The sequence below is a fragment of the Carcharhinus amblyrhynchos genome, chromosome 12 (assembly GCF_965287045.1).
Source record: "Carcharhinus amblyrhynchos chromosome 12, sCarAmb.v2.hapA, whole genome shotgun sequence".
Lineage (NCBI taxonomy): Eukaryota > Metazoa > Chordata > Chondrichthyes > Carcharhiniformes > Carcharhinidae > Carcharhinus > Carcharhinus amblyrhynchos.
In genome coordinates, this window is record NC_137335.1 from 36,815,742 (window position 1) to 36,833,314 (window position 17,573).

Below are 17,573 nucleotides of genomic sequence, written 5' to 3' on the forward strand. Positions count from 1 at the left end.
TTTGCCGGATACTAAAGATAGAAGGACGGTAGGAGTTGAGGGCCTGAGTGCGATTACTGTCACTAAAGAGGTAGTGCTTGATAGACTAATGGGACTGAAGGTGGACAAGTCCCCAGGGCCTGATTGGATGCATTCCAGGGTTCTGAAGGAAATGGCAGAGGTGATAGTAGATGCCTTAGTAATTATTTATCGAAATTCGCTGGATTCCGGGGAAGTGCCGGAAGATTGGAAAACGGCTAATGTCACGCCGCTGTTTAAAAAAGGTAGCAGACAAAAGGCAGGGAATTATAGGCTGGTTAGTTTAACGTCTGTAATTGGAAAAATGCTAGAATCCGTCAAAGAAGAAATAGCGAGGCACCTAGAAAGGAATGGTTTGATCGAGCAGACGCAGCATGGATTCATTAAGGGGAAGTCATGTTTGACGAATTTATTGGATTTCTATGAGGATGTGACTAGTGCAGTAGACAGAGGGGAACTGGCGGATGTGGTGTTTTTAGATTTTCAAAAGGCGTTGGATAAGGTGCCTCATAAAAGGTTGCCTCAGAAGGCTAGGGTGCACGGAGTTGAGGGCAAGGTGTTAGCGTGGATAGAGGATTGGTTGTCTAATAGGAAGCAGAGAGTTGGTATCAATGGGTGCTATTCTGACTGGCGTTTGGTGACTAGAAGTGCCACAGGGATCGGTGCTGGGGCCTCAGCTATTTACCATTTATATAGATGATCTGGAGGAGGGGGCTGAGTGTAGGGTGATGAAATTTGCTGATGACACGAAGATGAGTGGTAAAGCAAATTGCATGGAGGGTGTGAAAAGTCTGCCGAGGGATCTGGATAGGCTAACTGAGTGGGCAAGGACCTAGCAGATGGAGTATAATGTTAGCAAGTGTGAGGTTATCCAATTTGGCAGAAATAATAGTGGGAGGGATTACTATTTAAAGGGCTAAAAGCTGCAGCATGTTACGGTGCAGAGGGACCTGGGGGTCCTTGTGCAAGCCTCGCAAAAACCCAGTCTGCAGGTGATCAAGGCGGCGAATGGAATGCTAGCCTTTATAGCAAGGGGGATAGAATATAAAAGTAGGGAGGTCTTGCTGCAACTATACAGGGTGTTGGTGAGGCCGCAGCTGGAGTACTGTGCGCAGTTTTGGTCGCCGCATTTGCGGAAGGATGTATTGGCCTTGGAGGGAGTGCAGAGGAGGTTCACTCGGTTGATACCAGAGGTGAGGGGGTTGGACTATGAAGAGAGACTAAATAGACTGGGTCTGTACTTGAAGTTTAGAAGGATGGGGGGGGGGGGGGGGGAATCTTATAGAGATGTATAATAAAATGAAAGGGATGGATAGGTTAGAGGTTGAGAGATTTTTCCTGCTGAGAAAGCAGGAAAGTGGAACTGATCCACTTCAGATCAGCCATGATCTTATTGAATGGCAGAGCAGGCTCGAAGGGCTGGATGGCCTACTCCTGCTCCTATTTCTTATGTTCTTATCTAACATTTAGTTTGTACTCAATTGTGCAGAAAATAAAACACTCAAGCTTTTAAAAGCAGTTGCTTCCATCAAAACATTTACCACAATTAAACTAACAAATTCAGCTCATCACAGGGTCCCAAACTGCTATTTAAAGTGTGAACTCCCCATCTGTATTGTGATAAATGCATTTATTGTGGATTGTACCGCCAAATTTTATTAACGACGGAACACACAACAGCACGACAAAAAGTAAATTGCAGCAGCGTTACAACACGTCAGAAATTTTGTTGAAAAGAATCCTAAAGTACTACCACAACATTCACAACGTAGCCACTCGTGCCCGTTGAAATTTTATTCACAAAATATTTTACTTTAACCAAAAATGATATTACCTTTGTTTCGCTGATTTCTGCTATCCATTCTTTAACTAAATTGTTCAATTTACCCAGAACAACTAATCTGAAATATTAAGAGAAACCATTAAAATTGTTCAATGATTATACTAATTTACTATTTAGTTTAAGTACAAAGGACAAAAAAAAACTACCATTCTAAAATTATCACCTGTGGTTTAATTCCTCTTCCTCTTCAAATACTCCAAATGGTTTCAAGGCTTCAATCAACCTGCGAGTAGAAGTATCATCCACGTCTTTGGGATAGGCAAGGCTAATTGGAGAAGTTATCCCATAATGCTTCTGAGCCTGCTGAGGTTGAGGTCCCAGCACAACACTGTTGCTGTTAAGAGGAATTAAAATGCCATTAAATAAAGTAATCTAAACACAGCTCAAACTAAAATGTTAAAAATAACAGGATTAAGATCACAGTCAACGAGTGTAAGTCACGACATCTTGTATGGAGATCACACACACACATAATGATATCCAGCATAGTTTACTTATTTTATTCATTACTGCACCACAGTTGTTGCCAAAGGTTGACCGAATGCCTTCAAAGGGAATCTTCCCAATATCACAAATTGGCTATTTACATCAAACAAACAAAATTGAGACTACTGGAAAGAGTGTAGGTAAATGTTAAGGCATAAATAGAAGGCAGTTTATTTGTGCCACAATATTAGCGCACATCCTGCATGTGCATAGTTGCTGCCTCTATCAGCGTCAAAGTATCATCTGCTTGCATTAAAATGAATAAGCTGGCTTGACAGAAACAATATTGTTCAAGTTATCTATTCTTACATTTGTTCAGTCCTTAATCAATTGCAAATTAGAGTCAGAGTCACAGAGGTTTTCAGCATGAAAACAGGCCCTTTGGCCCAATTTGTCCATGCCACCTTTTTTTTTAAAACCCCTAAGCTAATCCCAATTGCCCGCATTGGGCCCATATCCATCTATACTCATGTAACTATAAATGCTTTTTAAAAGGCAACATTGTTCCTGCCTCTACCACTACCTCTGGCAGCTTGTGCTAGACACTCACCACCCTCTGAAAAAATTGGCCCTCTGAACAGTTTTGTATCTCTCCCCTCTCATCTTAGACCCATGCCCTCTAGTTGTAGACTCCCCCACCTCTGGGAAGAGATATGATTATCAACCATGTCTATGCCCCCTCATCATTTCGTTGACCTCTATAAGGTCACCCCTCAGCCTCCTACACTCCAGAGAAAAAAGTCCCAATCTATTCAGCTGCTCCTTACAACTCAATCCATCAAGTCCCGGCAGCTTCCTAGTAAATCTTTTCTGCACTCTTTGTACTTTGAATAATATCCTTTCTATAATAGGGTGACCAGAACTGCACACAATATTCCAAGTGTGGCCGTACCAATGTCTTGTATAACTTCAACAAGATGTCCCAATTCCTGTATTCAGTGTTCTGACCGACGAAACCAAGCATGCCGAATGCCTTCTTCGCCACTCTGTCACTCCGCTTTCAAGAAGCTATGAACATGTACCCCTAGATCTGTTCTAGAACTCCCCCCATGCCCTACCATTGAACTAGGGCAGGACTTAATCTACCAAAATGCATCACCCCGCATTTGTGTAAATTAAACTCTGTCTGCCATTCATCAACCCACTAGCCTAATTGATCAAGATCCCATTACAACTGGAGATAAAACTTTGTTCACTGTCCACTATGCCACTAATCCTGGTGTCATCTGCAAATTTACTAACCATGCCTCCTATATCCTCATCCAAATCATTAATATAAATGACAAATAACAGTGCGCCCAGCACTGATCCCTGAGGTATGCTGCTGGTCACAGGCCTCCAGTTTGAAAAACTCTCTACAACCACCCTCTGGCTTCTGTCAAGAAGCCAATTTTGTATCCATTTAGATACCTCACTCTGGAGATCCCGTGAGATTTAACTTTATGCAACAACCTACAATGTGGTAATTTGTCAAAGGCCTCGTTGAAGTCCATGTAGACAACATCAACTGCACTGCCCTCATCTACCTTCTTGATTACCCCTTCAAAAAACTAAATTTGAGACATGATTTTCCACTCAAAACCATGCTGACTATCCTTAAATCAGTTCTTGTATCACTAAATGCCTGTAGATCCTGTCCCTCAAAATATCTTTCAACAATTTATCCACCACAGATGTGAGGCTCACTGGCCTGCAGCCCTCTCAAAAAAGGCACAACATTTGCCACTCTCCAATCTTCAGGCACTTCACTCGTGACAACTGATGATTCAAATATGTTGGCTAGGGCACCTGCAATGTTCTCTCTAGCCTCTCACAACATCCTGGGATATATCTCATTAAGTCCCAGGGATTTATCTACCTTGATACTCCTAAGACTTCCAGCACCCCCTTCTCTATAATATGTACACAAGAAATTCTTGTATGGTCTGAACTGGAAATATATTGTGGAGATGCCAGCGTTGGACTGGGGTAAACACAGCAAGCTGAGTGTGTGCTTTTATATGCCCTGTTTGTGATCAGAACTCCCCACTCACCTGACGAAGGGGCAGAGCCCCGAAAGCTAGTGGTGTTTGCTACCATATAAACCTGTTGTGGTGAGACTTCTTACAGGAAATATATTGCCATAGTTTTACTGTTGCTGGGCCAGAATCTTGAGACTCACTTGCTAATAGCATTGAGTGCATCTGTCCCACGTGGACTGCAGCAGTTCAAGAAGGCAGATAATCCATCATCCGAGGACAACTGGAATGGGCAATAAGTGTTTATAAATCATTTGCCAGTGATGCCTACACCCCATGAAAAGGAGTATAAAAACAACTAGCCTATGTGTTGCATACAAACAGTTTCTTCCATAAAATCTGTTTGATTATTCAGTTGATGATATCTAATCAGGAACTGAGATTCCCAAGATGCGATCAATTCTCAAGAGAGATTGCTGGAACATTTGGTTCAAGGTCACTTCGTTTAAAAAAAAGTCAATTAGTAATCTGAAAATTTAAATAAACTCCTCCTTCCAATTAAGCCAACTAGCTACATCGAATGTTTTTGTGGAAAAACTTTACATTTCCTGGAAGGACTCCATCCCATTCTCCGAGTTTCTCAGCCTCCAGTGTCCCTGTTCCAATGATGCCACTTTCTAAAACAGTGCACCTGGCATTTGAGATTCCCCTTAACCAAGGTCTCCCTCTCCCCCACTGTGACTGACAAAACACTCAACTGCATTCACCAAATCTCTACCTTCACCCTTCCCTCCCAGAATGATAGGTCCCTTTTGCCCTCACACCCCACCAGCCTGACATGTGTCAACTCCAGCGTGATACTATGAAATGTACCCCCCCCCCGCCAACGACCAGCATTCTGCAGACTGCTTTTTTCCCCTCAGTCCACTCCTCTATCACCCCCAGCTCCTCATCCCCTTCCCATTGTACCTTCCTTTAAAACCACAAAAGATGCATTCAAGACCTCAAACACTCATTTCAGGTGAAGCAACATTTCACTTGCACCTCCTTCAATTTGGTCTACTATAATTTGTTGCTCCCACTGCAGCTTTCTCTACATAGGACAATGGAACACCTTCACAATCCATAAGCATGACCCAGCCTTCTTGTTGCAACTCAGCATTTTGCACTCATGCCCACATGCTAGTACTTGACCTGCTGCAATGTTCCAGTGAAGCCCAATGCAAACTGGAGGAGCAGCACCTCACCTTCATATTATATCCATCTGGATCAAACAACTTTATACAGTGAACTTTCACTTCCATCTTGATCCAAAACATGTAAACTCCCCACTGTCACTTGCAACTCCCTCCGGGTCATCTGTCAGTTGTTTTTTTAAAGTGCTGAAAAAAAGCAAAACTATTTTGTTCTCCCATCAACATATTCTGCTATCTTACCTTTATGCCCACATTCCACATCTTCCATAGTTCTTCACACTGCCATTGTTTCTTTTGTCTCAGCCCACATATCTTTTTTGCAATCTTCTTACTCCCACCTATCACTGACCTTCTACTCTGCTTCAACTCCTCACGTACAATACATAATCCATCACATTTCTCCTGTCATACAAACTCAAAACGTTAACTCTGTTGGCTTTCTCCAGAAATGCTGCCAGACTTAAGTTTTCGCAGTATTTTCTGTTTTTATTTCTGATTTCTAGCACTTGCTTTATTTTCTTTTCAATTTAATTAAACATGAATGGAGAATCTCTGGCTTAAGGACTGAATTCCAGACTTTGCCTGTCCTTGTGTTCTTCATCCTGCCTATCTAGTCTACCCAAGAATCTGGAGTACCAAAAAGGATATGAGCTGCAAGACTATGTGCAAGTATCACATATAGAAGGATATGCTCAAGCAGAACTTCAAGCTACATAACTGATGTCGGCAATTAAAATAACTTTCAATTATAAGATGGCAACGGAAGAGAGGAAGGGAAAGAGTGGAAACACGGAGAGTAGCAATGTCAAACTCAATCGTTTGGTCTGTGAGAAAAAGCTAGAGGTTTACAGAAGAGACAAACAGTATAGCTGCGAGGGTTCCAGCCTCTCTCCAAAAGACCTGAAACAAAATTCAGCTCACACTACCCAACAATGCTTCAGCCCCAACTCACCTGTCAGCATTGTGTTTGCTGGCCTGAACTGGTTCTTAGCCTGCCAATACCTCAAATTTAAAATTTTCATTCTCATACTTAGATCTCTAACACTTCACCTCCCTAAATCAGTTTCAAGTTGCAGCAAGTGACCCAACTAAAACTGCATTACAGATGAAAACAGCACCCACACTCTTTTTTCCTCCTTCTCCATTGGTTTGGCATCTGCCTTTTGATTGCACTTAAGTGATTTGGGATAAAAGTTGAAAATCTGCTCTGTGTTCACCCATAATTGCCAAATCACACTATGTCACTGGAGCGCAGAGAGGGGATTGGAAAAAATGTCTGAGAATCTAATTTCTTAAGTGAATATATTGCAAATTCACTTTTCCAACATATTTCAATCATGCCAACATGGCCAGATGAACACACAAGCATAAAAATGCAGACTTCTATTACTATTGGACCCAGAGGGGTGGTCCACTTACATGAGTTAGTAATACTACCAGCACATCAGGAATCAATAACATTGGACTCTGGCAAAAGCACAACTAATGCAAAGCTACCTTTTGAATATTATAAACCTGTTACATTCAGCCAGAAAAAAAACAAAAGCATACTAACTTCCTTTCCAGCAATAACCAATTTAAGTACTAGTTGTAACTTGACAATTGGAGCTCCACCAATGCCAAGAGATCATTTAGCCCTCTTGGAGAGAAGCTCAAGCTGTCACAGCATAATCAAGTAAATGCCCACTCATGTCACTGCAAAACATGTACTGAAGCCAAATGTCATAACTGCAATCAGGAGACACAAAACGGTGGCTGGGATTTTGTAGTCCGCAATGTGGTGACTGCGCTCGCTGCTGACCTTAAGGGAGCTTCCCAAAGATCTAGCCATCTCTGGGACGAGGATTGCATTGTTTTAAATTCAAATTAATGTCAAAAACAATGTGAAGGAGATCTCCAGACTTCTAGCAACATTGAAATCATATTGTAGAGTAAGGAGTTGAATCACATTGAAGAATTTCTAGACTGCAAATCAGGAAGTAAAATGCATCAAATTATTTTACACAAAGCAAAATCAAGATTGAGATGTACACTTAGAATAAAGAAATCACTAGATAAACTTAAAAACCTTAAAATTGATTGAATATTATAGACATCTTCTGAAGTAAGCTTCCATAACAGCTTGCTGGCTGAAAAAACACAAAACAAGTACAAACAGTATCTCTGCTAATGTCTCCAGCACACATTCCTGATAAAGGTGAATCTCAGAGGTTTACAGCATGAAAACAGGTCCTTCAGCCCAACTTGCCCAAGCCATCCTTTTTGTTTAAAGAAATCCCCTAAACTAATCCCAATTGCCCACATTTGGCCCAGATCTATTTATACCCATGTAACTATCTAATGCTTTTGAAGAGACAACATTGTACCTGTCTCCACTAACACCTCTGGCAGCTTGTTCCAAACACTCACCACCCTCTGAACACTTTTGTATCTCTCCCCCTCACCTTATACCTATGCCCTCTAGTTGTAGACTCCCCTACCTTTGGGAAAAGATAGGCTGTTTAGCTGATCTATTCCCCTCATTATTTTAAATACCTCTAAGATCACTCCTCAGGCTCCTACACTCCAGAGAAAAAGTCCCAGTCTATCCAGCCTCTCCTTATAACTCAATCTATCAAGTCCCGGTAGCATCCTAGTAAATCTGTTCTGCGCTCTTTCTAGTTTAATAATGAGCGAGCGCGAGAGCGATTCCTAGCACTTCAATTGGCCTGGAAGAACACAAAAAAAGGCAGTAAAATGAACAGACTAGAATTTGCTGCCCCCAGGAGAAACTGGCCTTCCCATCAACTGTCAAGGGTTGTATGCTTTTCCAGTCTACTCAGCTCATGCTTGTTAATACACGACTTAGTAAACTACTCTATAACGACTTGAACTCTACCCTCTTACTGGGTATTGTGACTTCCAAGTCTTAATTCTTCCATATATAAACAAGCTTTAAAACATGTGGAACAAGAACAGAGGATGCTGCAAAAACTCAGTAGGTCTGGCAGCAGTTGTAAGGAGAGAAAGCAGAATTAACAGAGTTCCTTGACTCATCCGAACTGAAGAGGGGGAGAATGTGTTAGGCTTTAAACCCAAGTCCACTCCTACATCATGCCCAAGATCCCATCCCATGACATTTCTCCTTGCAATCAAAAGTAGAACATCTACCCCTTTACCTCCTCGCTCACCACTGAAGGCTCCAAATACCCCTTCCAGGTAAAGTAGCATTTCACTTGCACCTCATACTGCTCCCAATGCAGTCTCCTCTACATTGGAGAGACTAAAGGCTAACTAGTTGACCACTTTATGGAACGCCTTTGCTCAGTCCACAAGCCTGACCCCAACCTTCCTGTCGCTTGCCATTTTAACTCAGCACTTTATTCTCATGCCCACGTCCTTGGTCTGCTGCAATGCTCTAGTGAAGCCCAGCACAAGCTGGAGGTTCAGCGTATCTTCCAGTTGGATGTGAAGTCCTTAGGACTCAATATTGATTCGTTCTTAAAATTGTTACATTTTGCTGCAATCTTTCACAACATTTTATAACATCTTCCCTTCTCTTCAGTCCTGAACAGCCAAAAAGGACTCAATGTTAACTCTGCTTTCTCTCCTTACTAATGCTGCCAGACCTGTGAGTTTTTCCAGCACCCTGTCTGTGTTTCAGATTCCAGCATCCATAGTATTTTGTGCATTTAAAAAAATGCAGAATGCTTTCAGAAAGGAGAAATTTGTCATGCCACAAAAATAAATTTGTTTCAGGGACAAAGAGGCGGTTAGCACTGCTGCTTCACAGCTCCAAGAACCTGGGTCAATTCCTGGCTTGGATCACCGTGTGGAGTTTGCACATTCTCCTCGTGTCTGTGTGGGTTTCCTCCCACAGTCCAAAGATGTGTGGGTTAGGTTGATTAGCCATGCTAAAATTGCCCTTAGTATCCTGAGATGTGTAGGTTAGAGGGATTAGTGGATAAATGTGTAGAGATAGGGGGGTGAGGCCTGGGTGGGATTGTGGTTGGTACAGACTCAATGGGCTGAATGGCCTCTTTCTGTAATGCAGGGATTCTAGCAGTAATTATGAATTTAGCAGACTGCTCCAAACACAGTTACACCTCATTCAACAAGATGCAACTTTGTAAGTTTTTTTTCCTGACAGACTAGCAGTGTAAAGTTGTCAGGTTAGTGATTTTGAATTGATTGGCGTCTCCAGGGGCATCAGTATACCCAATGGAGAAATTTAGAGTGATTCTTCTAGTTTAACCACATGCATGGACTCCAGAAGTTGTCAGTTTCAGAGGAATAGTGAATGCTGACAATTTTGTCATGACTACTGCAAAATCCTGGCCAACACCGCATAGGCAAGAGGGAAAATTAATTCAACAGGTCTGCCAAAGTCCAAAATGGTACAAATAGAATTAGCTGCTTGAATATTTTCTCATTTCAGAATCTAAATATCAGAATTTAAGAACAGCATCCACAGCTAATTACATTCATGAGGCACTGTGGGCAGGACACTTGACTGTGCATTCTTCATAGAAAATGTAGGTAGCAATTTAATATATACATGAAAGATTCCTGCAGATCAATGGCAGCATTTTACAGCAAGTTGAGCTCGAGAAGCTGCACCATGGAACATCCTAAACTCAGGTACAAAGCAATTTTGAAAGCCAAATCTCAAAGCTGGCAAGTTGGACCCCACTGTATGGGAAAAAAACCACCTAGCATGGATCCAAATGATGACGTCTTTGTCATCAAGCAATTTCAACATCTGTAGAGAATAGAGACATGTCTCTACAGAAGCAAGCATGCAACAAACAGTGCCTCTTCAAGCATGCCACAGATGCAGTGAATATTTTGACGACAGGTTGTCTAGTCTCGAAACGTCAGCTCTTTTCTCTCCTTACAGATGCTGCCAGGTCAGATTTTCCAGCATTCTCTCTTTTGGTCACACAGTGACTCTTCACCCACCCTTCCAACAGTGACTTCATAAGTAACATTTGCAATTGGGTCTGCAGGAGTCATGCAGACTTGAAATCATACAGCGCAGAAGAGGCCCTTCAGCTTATTGAGTGTGCCCCAACATGCAAGAAATACCTGACCCCCCATCTAATTCCAATGTTAACACTGTTTCTCTCTTCACATACGCTGTCAGACCTGAGTTTTTCCAGCATTTCCTGTTTTTATTACTGCAAATCAATACATTACACAAGATCAGCTCCCAGGCTGGATGATGAACAATTAGTGTCCCCTTGTTGACCAGTTATCCTACTCCACAGTAAAAATTATACTTATGCACATCTGGCACACACACATCATAAAATGCAGAGGTTCCCACTGTTAAATCTGATGAGCTGGACAAAACATCATAGGTCAGGAGAATGCATTTAGAGACTCAGAAAATAGGAACAGGGGTAGGTCATTCAGTCCATCAAGTCTGCTCTGCCATTTGTTATGATCGTAGCTGATCATCCAAATCAGTAGCCTAATTTGGCTTTTCTTCCCCATAAACATTTCCACCCCAAGTTTATCTAACTCCATCTTGAAAGTGGGATATGCACTCAGGCCCCAGACAGGAGTGTTCTCTTCCTGCTGAGGAGCACTTCAGCAATCACGGGCATTCAGCTTCTGATCTTTGGATGAGCGTCCTCCAAGGCAGCCTTGACAACACACACCAACACAAAATTGCTGAGCAGAAACTGATAGCCAAGTTCCGCACACGAGGTCAGCCTCAACTAGGATCATGTCACACTATCTCTAACCCCCACAACTTACCTGGGCTTGCAAAATCTCACTAACTGTCCTGGCTGGAAACAATACACACTTCTTTAAGCTGTGCTTAACCCTCTCTCCAGTCGCATTGTGTGTACCTTTAAGACTTGATTATCTGTAAAGACTCACATTCCAACCATTATCTTGTGAACTGACTGTGTCCATATATGTCCTGTTTGCGAACACAACTCCCACTCACCCGATGAAAGGGCAGTGCTCCAAAAGCTTGTGCTATCAAATAAGCCTGTTGGACTTTAACCTGTTGTTGTGAGACTTCTTACTATGCACTCATAGAACATGCCCAGTGTAGAATTAAACTTTTTCACCAGTTTGTTGTATTTGTTCTTAATATATATCATAAATAAAAACAAAAAATTCACATAGTATAACACTTCCCCCCCGACTAATATGGAAAAATATGACAATGTACTGGCGCCCAAATGTAGGTTCGGACACCCCAAGTCAGGTTTTAATTGACTTCATCATCCACGTTTCTTCGTAACGCTGTATGCAAGTTTCTGTAATAACAGCAATTTATAGACAAGTTTATCAAATATTTCAAGATTAAAAATCTTCCTCCTTTAAACAATTGTTAATGTTTCCTAAAAATAAAGTATACTAACCCTGAATTTAGTAGTGCAGTCATAGATTCGGGAGACAGATCTCCGCCACTGGACATCAAAAGTCTGTAGTTATAAAGTACTTGGATCAAAAAATTGAAATGAGGGTTTATTTCCGACGTAAATAAAATAGGCGCGCAAGTGTCGCTATTCAAACATGTAAAAACAAAACCAGTTAGGCTGCCCACGTTATAAAAATCTGCTCGCCCGTAAAACAAGTTCAAAAATACGCAGAACATACAGATTAATAATTCCAAACGTTATCAAAAGTTGGACATACTCTCCCAAAAGTAAGGGTTACATTTACAGACGGGAACATTAAATCGCATTTTCGAAAATTACTTTAAATATTTCACAAGCGTCATTGCGTTCATTACGCGGCTGATCATCATCATACAAAACGGTGCCACAGGACAATGTATAAACAGGCTGAGAACTGAATAATACATTCAAAGAGATTTTACTTTCTTATTTTGGGTACAAAACGAAGAAGGAAAAGACTGAGGCCTAATCACATATTCTCCGGACCCCGTTAGCTGGAAGACGCCCGATTTTCAGATTCCGTGCAGATACCACACGGGCTCCTCTCTCACGAAGAAGCCGGGCGGGCCCTCAACATGAAGAGAGCAGGCCCAGGCTGGGGCCTCCGCTGGAAGCGCTCTATCCGCAGCTCAACCTGAGACCAAAGCCGGAAATCCAGTCACCGCCCCCCCCACGCACACAACAGTCACTTACGCTGACATTTCTTTCATCGCCTCACGGAAAACTACTACCACTCCGGGTTTATAGGTTTACTCTGTCTTTTTCAGCGATATCCACAGAATTACTACTTCACCGCCGCACCTCAATTCTCATAAATACCAGACCCACCACCAACATGGCGGCGGACCTGCCCCGGCATACATCGCGCGCTGCTGACGCCCTACGTCATCCCGCACAGCGTGTGCGTTCCTACCGCTTTGCGTCATCCCGCACAGCGTGTGCGTTCCTACCGCTTGCGTCATCCCGCACAACTGGCGAGCCCCTGCCGCCTACGTCATCCCGCACAGCGTGCGCACGCCTGCCGTTATTCTGCACATGCGCATCTTTACTCTGCCCGCAAAGGCAGAGTAAAGTTTGTGTGTAACCACCTTGTAAATGCAACTCACAGCAGCTCCTTCTCAGCATTTAAGAGTAAAAGGTGAATCAATGTTCTGGGGTTTTCCCCGTGGTCCAGTTGTGATCGTCACTTTTGAGTCAGAAGGTGAGTTCGTACTAGAGACTTAAACACAAGTTGGCTGATACGTCAGTGTATTACTGAGGGAGTGAGTGCTGCACTGGAGGTACTGCCCTTGGGCTATGAAATATGTATGTTCTCAGGTGGTTTTAAAGATCCTGTGCCACTAAAGGAGAGCTGGTGAGTTGTCCCGTCGAATATTATTTTTTAAAGTTATCTGATCTTTTGCGGTTTGTGGGATTTTAAAGTATGCACATTGGCTACAACGTATTCTTACATTGCCATAACTACACTAAAAGTACTGGGTTTGCAGATAAGTATTTTGGGTTGCCCCGAGGTTATGAAGTGTTAGATAAATGCAAATGCTTACTTTCTTTTCAATAAAGAACTTGGGTACAAGAGCTGGCCATTTAGCCCCTTGAACTTGTTCCGTCATTCAGTCAGATCGTGGATGATTTACCTCAGCTCCGTTTAAGTGCTTTGGCTCGCTCTCTTTAAAGTCGGCTTGCTTTCAGATCAGAAAGATCTGAACATTTCAGTGTCCATAATCTTTTGGGCCGAGTTCCAGATTTCTTCTACCATTTGTGTTTAAAAGTAACTTCTGATTTACCTCCTAAATTGCCAAGCCCTAATTTTATTTACCCTTTTTCTTGATTTCCCCCTTCAGAGGGGATCAGATAGATAGAGACTATCAAATCTTTTTCAAATTTTAAATACTTCAATCAGGCACTTATTAAATTCTGAAGATTCGCTAGGCAAGAACAAATAAAGAAGGATAGCAGATGTGTCCTGTTTTTGCAACTGATACTGACCAGGTCATGGGTGTAAATGGCTGAAAAGTATTCTCAAAGCTGAAGAAACTGGATAAAAAAAGTTAGCAGCCTCAGCAGTGAAGGCCTGCAAGACAAACCATCATGAAGACCACTTTGAGTTTGGGACTCAAGAAGACAACCCATTGAAGGAAGACTGATCACTTCAACTTGTATTCAAGCAGTGAGTCTTCTGAATCATTGTAACTAACAAATAATCAGTGCCTGAATGTGAAATAAGGAACAATTTAGTGTTTATAATCAGCACTTTAATAAGTGGAATAAAGAGTAGTTCAATGTTTCTGGTTTAACTAGTGTTTTAAACATTAATAAAGAATAAGTTGTATGAAATATCTTGTTTTTTTGTCCACCATGTCAGTTGACACCCTTGGTTGAGAGTCAACGACACACTTAATAGCCCTGCCCTCTGTGCAATTCCACAGATTCACTACCTTCAGAAGAAATTCCTCTTCATCTGTCTTAAATATGTCCTTCCTGCAATGCATTACCCAAAATAAATGCAGCACTCCAGCTTGGGTCTGATTAAAGTTCTGTACCACTGAAGTATAATTTCCTTTCCGGCAGCCCCCTTGAGGTAAAGGCTTTCTTGATTGCTTGTAGGACCTGACTACTAACTTTAAATGATTTGAATACTCAGACTCAAGTTTCTTTGCTGCTCCACAGTTTCTAGTTTCTCAGCATTAAGCAAATACCCTTGACTTAACCTTTTTTGGCCCAAAATGGATGACCTTGCACTAGTCAACATAAACTGTTTCATCTCATTTTCACACTAACATTAAGCACTCCAGGTCTGCCATTGCTGCCTTTTCACCACCGAATACTTTTCCTGTTCAAAGTTAATTTACAGAGCAAGAATGTCTCCAGGCTCCTCTTCAACCAGCAGACTCTCCAGCATAGCTTTTAATTCATGCTCCTCTTCAACTAGCAGAATCTAACTTTGAAAAACCTGTGGATTCTTTTTATGTCTCCTGTTTTGGCATTTTGTCAGTTTGCCTCTGTTCTGTCCTTTCCCTTGAGCACCCACTCTGCTTACTTCCCTTCATTTTGTCTTCCCAAACTGATAGTAAACATAACCCTTTCATAAAGAAAAACTGCTGTCTTTTTGATGCTCTTTTAGTTTCATTACCCAAACTTCTGTTTTTCATTTTTATGATCAGTACCTTAATGACACTGTCTCTATTTTCTGGCTTGCCCTCTCTGGTTTCATCACCACTCCTCAAAAATCTACTGTGCACTGTTGTAAAAATCAGTCTGTTTTAACCCTTATACAAATAACTGAGTAGATGTCTTATTAGTACAAAGAGTATTTATTTAAACCCACACAATCGACAATCACCCACACAATCAACAATAAGTTATCTTACAGAAAATACTAGAATTCAAGTACAATACAAGACCTTGACTTAACTTTGCATGACTGACAAGTACCCAAACAGATATTGGCCTTTATCTCTGTGCTGGTCTTGGTAGTTGTCTGCGTAGTTTGGTCCTTTGGTCTGGTCTGGCATTCTGGCTGTGGTCTTTCTTCCTTCCTTCTCAGGTGTGGTGGCTCTCCTCTTGCTGGCAATGTTCACCATTGTTGCAGCTCATTCATGTGGTCAGAGAGAGATTCCTGGTTGTGCAGCACTCTTTATACCCTGTTTGGTTTCAAGCCCCTTTTTGGCCATTGCCAATAATCAATCAGGACTTGATCACCCTGATCGATAAGAGTCCAATCAGGTGCTACAACACCGATCTCTGGGTGTGTCCCCAGCAAAAAGTCTGACAACAGGTTTTAGTGAAAAACCTGTCCCCAGCGGCCATGTCTGTAGGTGTTAGAGGCACATAAGTCACATACCTTCCTCCTAAATAAGGATTCACGGTGCCTTTATGTCTGGCACACAACCCAGTGTGATCAGAGAGTCTCTTTCATCCTGGAGATGGCCTATATCCTGTGTATTCACTCATCAGGGTTGCAGCCTGTTTGTCTGTCTTTAAACTGCAGCCTGTTGGTTTAGTTTCTTGCCCAATTGAACCAGAGTGCTTTACAAAATGCCATTTTAGATGGCCTGTTTGGCTACATTCCCCCTTTTGATCCTGAACGCGAAGCGTGCTGGATCACAAACTCAGGACCAATATCTGTCAGGAATTCCCCAGTCACTCAGTCAAGCAAGGCCCAGGCATTGACATGTACAGTAATAATACATCCCTACAACATATTCCAGAAGCTACAGACAACAACAGCCTACAAATACAAACAACCACGTACTCTAAACCCCATTATTACAATAAGCTAGTTACCCACAAATACAGACAATCAGATATTCTAAACACCATTTTAGGTTCAGAGTTATGCATAGGACAATAATAAATCTTTGATGCAGATGCAAAAGGGAAATAATGTTTAAATTTGGACTGGAGGCTCATGAACTGAAAAGTGCTGAAGCAGTAGGTTTAACGCTCCAAAGTATTTGTAATTTAAAAATTATCCAAATTTGCATAATAAACACCTTTTGTCACAGTTACCATTTTAGATTTAAACTTCCACAGTCACAGTTCAAAATCTCCTAGCATACACATACTATATTTTTATGACCCAATTAATAGATTGTAACCAATGTACAAGTTGAAGTAATTCAAATAATTTTCTACTTGTTTAACAAATTATAGAGGAAACTCCTCCAGCATTCTGTCTACTTTACCAATTTTATTTATGAATAACATAATTTGCACAAATGGTTTATTTGTTCCCCTTTTAAGCATTTTAACTCTTGTAACCCCAAATAACTAAATACTAGGAAAATCCCGTCATCTGTTGTAAAGTCATTGACACTCTCCAGAGCCCTTAACTTTCCAGAAAAATCAACTCCCAACTTGTTAGCATTTACGTACATTGAACGGAACAAACATTACATGTGAACACGAGGATTACCACAGATAACATTTACTCGGTATACAAATGTCACAAAACATATTATTTTGTAAAACTTTCTCACATTCAAATGGTTACATCATAAGCTGAGAATATGTTTCAATGCATCCTTCTTTGAAACACAAAACTCATACAGACTCTCTTTCCATTACCCTTTATTTGTCAAAATTATTTATCCCTTTAGAATTTAAGCAACTTCCCATTTATAAGTTGGTTATTTTGTGTACTCAATTTGTTCTATCAATTAAATGTCACAAACTGTAATGCTTAAGTGTAACCAATCACTTTAGTTTGAAAGTTAATAGTGAGAAAATCTAAATGAGCCAAACTCTTCAAGTCTGTTATCACTAGGTTGTGACAAACAATCTTGCTTGTCTTGAAGCTGCTGGGCTTGTTATTCATCAGCCATCTATTTAAAACAAAACACGCAAAATACATTTGGCTTGGGGCCAAATGAATTAATTGGTCTCAAAAACTGTCAAATTAAAACAAAAATAAAATTTAGAACCTCCAATATATATAATATTTAATTGCTGGATTAGGAACAGAAGATGGTGAAATCTCTATTGATTAAGAAAACCCAAGAAATAAAACATTTCAATGTGATGATGTCACAATTTCTTCAAGACAAAGGAAAGAGCACATAGTTCCCTCCAAGGATTAAATCCTTAACAAAATTCAAACTCAGGATTATTCAAAATTCAAATTGGTTATTTCAAACTTCAATTTATGTTCTTCGATTTTGAAATTTCA

At 41.2% G+C, this 17,573-nt stretch overlaps 1 protein-coding gene across 2 annotated transcripts in view; it reads right to left on the reverse strand.

Moving 5' to 3' along the window:
• Positions 1 to 12,769, reverse strand: part of LOC145350921 (poly(A) polymerase gamma-like) — a 50,579-nt gene extending 37,810 nt beyond the window's left edge. For both annotated transcript variants that reach the window (XR_013888265.1, XM_080200387.1), the window contains exons 1-4: positions 12,599 to 12,769; positions 11,867 to 11,929; positions 2,025 to 2,195; positions 1,853 to 1,919 (exon numbers count right to left, since the gene is read on the reverse strand). Coding sequence is in view for 1 of the 2 variants with exons in the window: in XM_080200387.1 (XP_080056513.1) it covers positions 1,853 to 1,919; positions 2,025 to 2,195; positions 11,867 to 11,929; positions 12,599 to 12,615 (318 nt within the window). In the remaining variant the exon portion in view is untranslated. The remainder of the gene's footprint in view (positions 1 to 1,852; positions 1,920 to 2,024; positions 2,196 to 11,866; positions 11,930 to 12,598) is intronic.
• Between the last annotated feature and the right edge of the window lie 4,804 nt (positions 12,770 to 17,573).